We start from the raw sequence: 9,733 nt of genomic DNA, 5'->3' as shown, positions 1-9,733 counted from the left end.
AAATTGTAAAAATGTGTCACTGTCCAAAAACATATGGATCTAACTGTGTTTGAGGAAACTTTGTATAATGTTATTTGAAGGAGTCATATCAGCTGAGTCATGGCTGCTGTGCAAACAGTGAATTATTTTATTGAGTTTGTTTGTTTCAGAGTCAGAGAGCCGTGTCTCTCTACAGTCAGAGGTTTTTGTACGGCGGCTCAATGAGTTTGTATCACTGTGGTGGACTTTTGGTGGAGGAACCAGACTGAATGTTGGAAGTAAGTCACACTTAAACCTGTTTTATTTTCAAAGCTTTTTTCTCTTAATTTTATTCTACTTGTCTACTGGGTGAGGCAGGAAAAATCTATTTTTTAAGTATAATTATGAATATTTACTGAATATTAAAAATACATTTTAATAATTTTAAAACATTAGAATACTAGTGAGGAAGATTTGTTTTTAATTTACAGTTTTAATGTTTGAATTTTGAGGGCTTGTAGTTTTAGTTCAGTCTGACAGTCAGAGAGCCGTGTCTCTACAGTCAGAGGTTTTTGTACGGCGCCTCAATGAGTTTGTGTCACTGTGGTGGACTTTTGGTGGAGGAACCAGGCTGGATGTTGGAAGTAAGTTGATTCTGGTTTACTATCAAATATTATTTTTTACTGCAGATCATCCAACAATTTCCTTTCTGATTTTTGAATGAGAGAAAAGCTTGAAAATTTACAACAAGTTTGATGCTGGAATTTTGAATTATCCTCTTATGCCATGGAGGGTGATTCAGATCTGCTCTGTCAAAGTGTTATGTCTACATTTCAGTCAAATTACAATTGGAAAAAATCAAAAGAAATATAAATATGATCTCTGTTGATTTTAGTTTGTTAACTATTGTTTGAAATTATTTAGAGTTTGTTTGAATTTTAAAAACTGCTTTAGATATACATGAAGAGCATTTTGTGTTGCTAAAAATATATATTCTATTTTTTTCTTTCCAGTTAAAATTAATGTAAGTCACAAACAATTTTGATAATTTTAAACTTGTTTTATAAATGTTGCCACATCTGCTTCTTTTATTTCCAGTGTAGTTTGAACATATTTCAGGTCAAACTGTGTGATGATTCTCTCTGTGCTGATATGCATGAGAGGTTTCTTAAAGGGAAGTGAAATAATGTGTGAGTGAATGACTGGTGGAGCAGAAAAAACACCTGACAGAAACTTCTTAATGGGGAAAATCAGCTCTTACAGTAAAGGTGTCCGACTGTCTGTGGTTTGATTGACAGCTGTGTGCTCCCTGTGCTCTAAGCTGATTGGTGTCTCCTAGGTGATACCCGTCCCGTCCTGACAGTGTTGCCCCCCTCCAGTGAGGAGCTACAGCAGGGGACTGCAACAATCACATGTCTGGCCAACAAGGGCTTCCCGTCAGACTGGAGGCTGTCCTGGAAGGTGGATGGCAGTGGCAGCATCAGCTGGGAGGAGAGCAGGAGCCCCGTGGTGCTGCAGAATGATGGCCTCTACAGCTGGAGCAGCACCCTGAGGCTCCCTGCAGACCGCTGGATGAAGGTGGGCTCTGTGACCTGTGAGGCCACCCAGGGCTGCCAGACTCTGGTCTCAGAGCCACTGAGGAGAGTCCAGTGTTCCCAGTCCTGACCTGACTCAACCTGATACTGGTTTAATGCTCTCATTCTCAACTCTGTAACTGTCTCTCCATCTTTCTTTTTTAAGGACAAATAAAGACTAAAACTGTTATTTTCTTTCTCATAATGACAACATTCATGTTTTAGGTAATAAAGATGTTTTGCAAAGTGAATTTTGGTTGAATCAGACATTTTATTTTATTCAAAATCTACAAACCTGCACTTGATGAATATATTTTTAATTTTCATTCACAAGATTTTAGACCAACTCTGCACTCCAACATGATGTCTTTATTTTACACTGGTAAAATAAAACACAGGCTGAAATCTTAAATTCACAGGTGTGTTGTTTTTATTTTGACCCTCACTGATCAGGAACATTTTCAGATTTTTGGATTCAGATTATTTTATCTTGATATAGATTCAGTGGTGTCAAGAGATTTATTCTAAATGACACTTCTTCAGCTGAGAGTCTAAGAGTGAAGAGACACACACAGACGCTGTGGTTTTCACTTGTATACAAGGGCGGTCACAGAACGCTCACACCAGAGTGGGGGCCCTGTGATGCGCGCTCTGTTCTTGCACTTGTCTTTATTTATATGCAAAAATAATACAACAGTGAATACGTCTATTCATAGGCAGAGGAAAGTTAGTGCGTAGGGAGTGAAGATAAGAGTGGTTGAGGTGTATGTGTGTGTGTTGTGAGATTCAGAAGGACGCAGCCTCTCTTCTTGTTAGGGAGCGTCAGATAAAAGTGTCCAGCTCTCCTCTTCCTGCTTGTTCAGCTATTATCGCTGTGAGAAAGAATTTATAAAACAGTCTTGCAGTGGACAACAGTCTAAGTCATCAAAAGGTCAACATACAGTATTCTATCATATGCAAACTTATATCATTAAAAGCTTATACTGACTACTAAGTACAATTTTCTATTGACATTCCCTCCTGTTGTCAGTATAACTTTGAAGTGAGATATCAGTATGTAACATCTTGTTGTACATTTTCTGTCACATCATCATTAATCACACAAAGTCTTCATGTTCCAACAGGTCGGGGTCATCATCATCATTTGTCACGGCTATGTATGCAGCAACAGTGGAAACAATTATACGGTTAATCATGAGTTTTAGACATGGCAGGATACATGTTACAAAAACCCAAAATAAAAATAAAAATACAAAAAGGGATAAATAGAATAAATAAGAATAAGAATACAAAGGAATTGCAAGTATTTCAAGTATTTCAAGTATTGAAGTCTATTGCACCATTGGTTTTTAACAAAAAGTATTGCACAGTGAAAAGGCAGTAGTAGTCTTTTTAGCAGTCACTTGTATTATTTACATAGGCCTGATTTTGGGCCTGCTGGATCTGTCTCAAGGCGTTCAGGGCGTCAGTCATGTTTGATGAGTGTACATTGTCTGATGTGTGTGTGTGTCATTTCTCACTCAATCAACAAGTGCACGTCTGTTCAGGTGTGTGTTTCTCTTCATTCTGAGTCAGTGTGTGTAGATGTGTATGTTTGTGTATGTTGGCGTGTTTATCACTTTCCTGTTCTGGTGTTTTGGGTAAACCACGGCCTGAAGCGTGCCCTGGGGTCCTGCCCTCCTCCTTTTCAGTCCGGTTGCGACCATTGCTGCTGCTGCTGCTGCTCAAAGTTCAGTCTGTCCTGGTTTTGGCCCCAATTGGGGCAGTCCTTTCTTCTTCTGTGTTTTGTCCATTCTGAGGTGCCTTTTGACCTCAGTTGCTCCTCCTGTCTCTGGCACGCCCTTTCTTCTGCTGCCCGATCATCCGTGTTGGTCCATCACTGTCCTGCACAGTGTTAAATGCAAAGTTATCAAGGTCAGCATTCTTTTGCTCGGCCTTACTTTTCATTCGGGCTTAATGGGCGTCTCGTCACAGCTCTGTCAGCTGAAGCTGTCTGGAAATCTCCCCCGTGTAGTGAAACGGGCCTTGGATTTAACGTTCTCCGTCTCTGCTGCATGAGATCGCTTTCCTGCAGCACTGTTGACATTTTTAGATTGTTGTTATGGGTCCAGCTGCTGCAGCATTTGGTCAGGGTCAGGGTCAGAGATGGTAGAGGGGAGAGCAGGAGTCCAGGTCAGCTTCGGCTTTCAGGGCCGGCAAAGCAGCCTGTAATCAAACATAAAGAGAAAAAACAAAAACAAAACAAAAACAGACGAACGGGAAAATGATGTTGTTTTGGCTGTGTGATTCAGAGAGGGGAGAAACACCGGGCCAGGCCCTGTGTCAGCCTTCTCTCCCCCCCCTTTTTTTTTTTTCCTCACAATATAATCAACTCATAACCCACCAAGCTGACAGGACAACACAGGTACATGTTAAAATTCATAAGATCACGTTTAAAGGCACAAAAAAGGAATTTTCCTTCCTTCAGTAATCACTTGTATGATTCAATCAGCAGAAAACATCTCACAATTTGACTCTTAACCACTAAATTTGTTGTTTCATCACTGGTTGGTCATACCAGTGTCGTTCTTTTTGAAGTTGTTGTCCTGCAACCCAGAGAGTTTATTTGTTAGTGGTGGATAAACTTCAGCATTTGATAACAAAACTATTAAGTTTTCCCTGTTTTAACACTAATGAGAGATATAGGCGCATGTATAGTGTGTGCTGTAGTGTAAGCTGTTCTTCATTGCATGTATGTGTGTTAGTAGCTTGCATGCAAGGCCTCTGGGACTGTCTCACCCAAAAGAGCATTTTCTCAACAGTTGCCTTTCTCTCGCGTGTGTTAAGAAAGGCAAATGTGCTTGTAGCAGTTGTGAGATTATTATGCTGTTATATATTACATTATACCTATAATCAAAATGAGTGAATCATGATACTGCTGTAGGCCACATCATACTTCTGAGTTAAAAGAATGTGAAAATCATTAGATTTATTAGATAGGTTTGTATTATCCTATACTGCTGATTTACTGTGAGTGAGTTACACTGTTTCATGACATTTCATACTGCCGAGTTATGAAAAGAATATTGTATTCAGACAGTAGGGGCCTCTCTCTCTTTTTTTTCCTCTTTGTGATAGTAAAAAGAACAGAGCACATGCCACGGGAGCGTCACCCCCACCTTTGGTGGAAGCAGAAAAACAGGGAGCCAAGGTCATAACTCAGGCTCACTAAGAGTTAGAAAGAATATGAATGCTTAGTTTGTGGCTGTGGCGCATTTTCTATAGCTTCTTTTCTTTGTTTAGTAGCTTTCTGCCTTCACCTGAGGGTGTGCCCTGAGCATGTGACTTCAAGTCTCCATAATTGGAGTTTATTTAAAGATAAATAAGATGATTTCATTTATTGCTCGCGGATCATGCACTAGACCGTATGTTGCAGTATTAGCCTGCTTCAACACTTAAGCAAAACATCACTCTTTGTTTTATTATTATTATTATTATTGTTATAAATTCTCCTTTCTCAAAAACAGAAAATGAAATTGTAGTTGTTCTTCGCTGAGAAACACAAAACCTCCCCCCCTTTTTTTTTTATTTTTCAAAACAAAAATTACATTTCAAAACAAAAAACAGACAACCCAGCTCTCAGCTGGCTCTGGACTTATCATCATCAAGGACACATGGTGAGAGCTACTTCAGAAGTTACAGTACTCATCACTCAAGCAACATTTCAAAAAACAAAAGAAACAAAAAACAAAACTCAGCACACTGCACAGAGAACAACAACAAGACACAACTGAAGATGTTGTTCTTGTTTGTTCTCCTTGAATTTTAGAATAAAGTTATTACATCTGCATTAGTAAATCATATGCCTAATCATTATGTGCCACTATGATCCACAAGTATGATCACAAATTTATTCATTTTTCAACCCAACAAAACAAAAAACAAGTTACTGATGGCTTGAACGCTTTACACACGAGTCAGGATGCAAAAAGTCTGCTGCCAAAGACAAATCAGAAGCGTGAGGGAAAAAACTGAGCTCACAGACGGCTTCATGTTTGAGCTTTAATAGCTTTGTTTCCCTCCCTCTGATGTGTTCTTATGCAGCTCCTGCTCATCAGCTTAGCAGTGACCATGTATTTAATTCAGCTTCTCAATTTTGTAGCTTTAGCTGTTGTATACAGGGTTTAGCTTATTAGTTGTTAGTATAGGTGTGCTCTATATTTCAGCAATGTCTCATCTAGGATGACAGGTTTTCGAGCAGGTCAAGTGCCTCTATGCACTTGATTAGTTTAGATATTTTCTTTATTTTCTTCATCTCATATGTCATTATACTGAATTTGAGCAAACCTTAAGCTTGATGCAGACTACTTTTAACAATTATCCACCTCACATCATAGCTGACTGAGGTGCCTCTTCATATTAATATTATGTTATTATTAATGTTATTATCTTTTTATATAACAGCAACAGTATATTACAATATTTTATTTATATTTTATTTGTGTCCACCAAGGGCTGAGGGTGAGCTGCAGTCTCACCCTTTCCCAAGCTGGAGACATTTTCCTTTTCACACACTTTCCTTGGCTGAACAATGACACAACCTTAATATACCTTATGCATATCTCTATTTCATTTAATATGTGTTTGTGTGAGTTATGTATTTTCTTTCATTCTATTCATTCTGGGCATGGTCTTCATCCCAACTATGTTTCATTGTTAATACCAGTTTACAGGTTGTTATCCTTGCTTTTATCAATTTGAATACATTACAGTTGTTTTATTTAACTTTATTCCTCTTGCATTTATATGCATTCAGTTGGGTCTGTTTCCAGCCCTTTTTAAACTTATACTTGGATCTCTAATTTTACTTGGTGAGGGATTGTTATGTTCTTCCTAATCTGAACTGTTCTCTTCACCTGAGCTACTACCGTGTTCTGAGTCCCTGTCTTCTTTGTTTCTTACAGTCACGTGCAAAATGTCCCTCTTTTCCACACTTCCAGCATGTAGTGCTATAATTACTGTTTGGTGTGCATCTAGGTCTGTCTCTACCTCTTGCTCTTCCCCTATGCATTCCTCTCTATAATTACTGTTTGGTGTGTTGTTTTCCTAAACATTCCTCATCAGGTGTTAATTTTGCTTGTTTATTCCCCATTGTCAAAGATTTTGCTGGGCTGTCACTGGCACGCTTGACTTCAGAGTGGTTGCTGATACGCCCTTCTACTTCACTTCTAAAAAATGAAGCGGTATCAGTTTTACGAGATAAAACTCAACCGTTCTCATTTGTCACCAGTACGTGAGCCTCAGCAAAGAAAACAAATAAAATAGAAGTAGTTCAGCAGCGTATTGTGCTGTAAAATCAACTTACTTCCAGACACATACACACATATAGACATTTGCGCGCTTTTACAATTTGTTACGAAGTAATTACGGCTACCTCTACAACCTAGGTCTAATTCGGTTCCTTATGGCGATTCCTAACCTATTTTATTTGTCGGTTCATTAAGGCGATTCCTAACCTATTTTATTTTTCGGTTCATTATGGCGATTCCTAACCTATTTTATTTGTCGGTTCATTATGGCGATTCCTAACCTATTGTATTTGTCGGTTCATTATGGCGATTCCTAACCAAAGTAGTGTTTCTCACCTCTCAGACGTCTCACTGGTGATTCGGATCGTCAGACTGAATCCCGCCGCCGTGGACCAGACTAAAAACACCGGCCTGGACCCGAATTCACACATTCCAGGGCTTTCGGCCTCGTCTAAGAGGGCTGTGCACAGACTTCGGTGCTGGCTCCACGGCGTCAGGAAACAGTATGCCAGATCCTGGAACAGAGTCACAGATAACAGTTCTGATATTTCTGATCCGGCTCGAAGGACCAAAATAAATGTCAAGAGATTTATTCTAAATGACACTTCTTCAGCTGAGAGTCTAAGAGTGAAGAGACACACACAGACACTGTGGTTTTCACTTGTATACAAGGGCGGTCACAGAACGCTCACACCAGAGTGGGGGCCCTGTGATGCGCGCTCTGTTCTTGCACTTGTCTTTATTTATATGCAAAAATAATACAACAGTGAATACGTCTATTCATAGGCAGAGGAAAGTTAGTGTGTAGGGAGTGAAGATAAGAGTGATTTAGGTGTATGCATGTGTGTTGTGGGATACAGAAGGACGCAGCCTCTCTTCTTGTTAGGGAGCGTCAGATAAGAGTGTCCAGCTCTCCTCTTCCTGGCAGGAGTGAAATAATAACAGCTATTATCGCTGTGAGAAAGAATTTATAAAACAGTCTTGTAGTGGACAACAGTCTAAGTCATCAAAAGGTCAACATACAGTATTCTATCATATGCAAACTTATATCATTAAAAGCTTATACTGACTACCAGTACAATTTTCTATTGACAAGTGGTTTGCTCTAAGGTCAAAGGTCATGAACAAGACTTATCCTGGTATCTGTTAATGGCCCACGAATGTTCTTTGGTTAAATATACATTTGAAAGTTGAACACAACATGTATGCGATAGCAGTAGGACACAAATTTGTGATGAATCACTTTAGTGTGTGTGTGTGTGTGTGTGTGTGTGTGTGTGCGCGCTTGTGTGTGTGTGTGTGTGTGTCCTCAGTGAACTGTATCAGTCTCTGCAGTATCTTCCAGCTGCAACAGTCAGTTCAGTTTCTGTTCAGTCTGACTGAGGGAGGTTTTTGTACGACTGTTTTTCACTGTGTGAACACATCCTGATTGTTAGGATAGTGAAAACTCTGACAGTAATAAACTGCTGCATCTTCAGCCTGGACTCCACTGATGGTCAGAGTGAAGTCAGAGTTTGATCCACTGCCTGTAAAACGAGCTGGAATCCCTGATTGTCGAGTGGTAGCAGAGTGAATGAACAGTTTAGGAACTCCTCCATCTTCCTTTTGGTACCAGGCTAAACGGTGATTGTTGTTATAAACATAAACATTCTGACTGGTCCTACACTTGATGCTCACAGTTCCTCCCACAGCAGAGCTCACTGCTCCAGGCTGAGTCACTGTGATCTGTCCTCTGGACTCTGAGGATACAGAGACAAAAACATAAAGCAGCTTCATGGTTTTGTGGGCTTCATTTCAGAGGGACAGATGTTGATAGAGGAGAGGAGTTTGATTCTCTGGACTTTACCTGTGAAGCAGCAGCAGAGGAGAGTCCAGATGAGGACGCAGATCAAAGTCATGTTTTTGATGAGGAGGATTTCTGTGGCTTCTGTTGTGATGAAGGACAGCTGTCAGTCATCCAGTGTTCAACTCTCAGGACTATAAACTCTCCCAGAGCACTGGAGCATGGTGCTGCTGATGCAAAGTGCCTCTCTATGGAAATGATCTGACTGACAGAATGAAATCCTTCATGCTTTTTCTATCTGAAATTTTTGTGTTTTGTGTTTTTGCTAAATTTCTTATTAATCAATATTTACAATTACTCAAATTTTAATTTGCAATTTCCATATGGATGATGAAGTTAATGTGTAACCTGCCCCTATCCCTGTGACAGGTGGGAATAGCTCTAGCCCCTCCAGAATCCTATCAGATAAATCACAGATTGAAACAGAAAGTTTGACATCATCAATAATTTTTTCTTACTTTGATTTGATACTTTTTATTGAAATATAAATTTGTTGGCCCAACGGCTAATTTAGGAAATTATATAGGTGAGTAAATATCATAACTGAATGATCAGCTGCCAGTCATTCAGTGTGTAACAGGATGGCTTATTTATTCATAGATGTTAATAGTAATTGATCAGCTGTAATGAATATTATCCGTAGTGTCCATCTTAACACAAGGTCACTCTTCTGAAAACAAAAATAAATTATTAAAATTCAGGGGGGCTGGTGGGTGTTATGCCGAAGAAAAACAAAATGAGCAGAGCCCATCGACCGCAGAACAAAAACGCCTGGTAGGCAGTGGTGCACGGGGCCAGGGACAGAAAAGGAGCCTCCAGGGGAGCGGAGAGATGGCACCGAGACATCAAAACAGTGGTAGAGATCACACTGAGATGTTTCCATGTTTTACACAATCCTTGTATTACCCATTATTCTTACAGATGCATCTGGGGATCAGCACACTGCATCCTATGCAGTCCTATGCTAAAGGCTGATCTAAAGAACTCCACACAACAGTTACAGTTATAACCTCTGGTCTCCTCCCCCCTACAGTAAACACCCCCACAATGGAAATACACTAGTACAGTGG

The 9,733-nt window shown here is 39.8% G+C and overlaps 2 gene segments (V, D, J or C); one reads left to right on the top strand and one right to left on the bottom strand.

The window, feature by feature from the left end:
• The first annotated feature begins 248 nt into the window (after positions 1-248).
• LOC112844722 (Ig kappa-b4 chain C region-like) lies at positions 249-1,692 on the top strand. The segment is given in 3 exon segments: positions 249-257; positions 521-602; positions 1,298-1,692. Coding segments are annotated over 3 exon segments (417 nt in total).
• Positions 1,693-8,155: 6,463 nt separating this feature from the next.
• LOC112844716 (Ig kappa chain V region K-25-like) lies at positions 8,156-8,718 on the bottom strand. The segment is given in 2 exon segments: positions 8,156-8,559; positions 8,667-8,718. Coding segments are annotated over 2 exon segments (384 nt in total).
• Between the last annotated feature and the right edge of the window lie 1,015 nt (positions 8,719-9,733).

Source organism: Oreochromis niloticus, unplaced genomic scaffold (genome assembly GCF_001858045.2).
Source record: "Oreochromis niloticus isolate F11D_XX unplaced genomic scaffold, O_niloticus_UMD_NMBU tig00000852_pilon, whole genome shotgun sequence".
Taxonomy (NCBI): domain Eukaryota; kingdom Metazoa; phylum Chordata; class Actinopteri; order Cichliformes; family Cichlidae; genus Oreochromis; species Oreochromis niloticus.
Note: the sequence above shows the minus strand (reverse complement) of the source record. Positions and strands in the feature narration are given on the sequence as shown.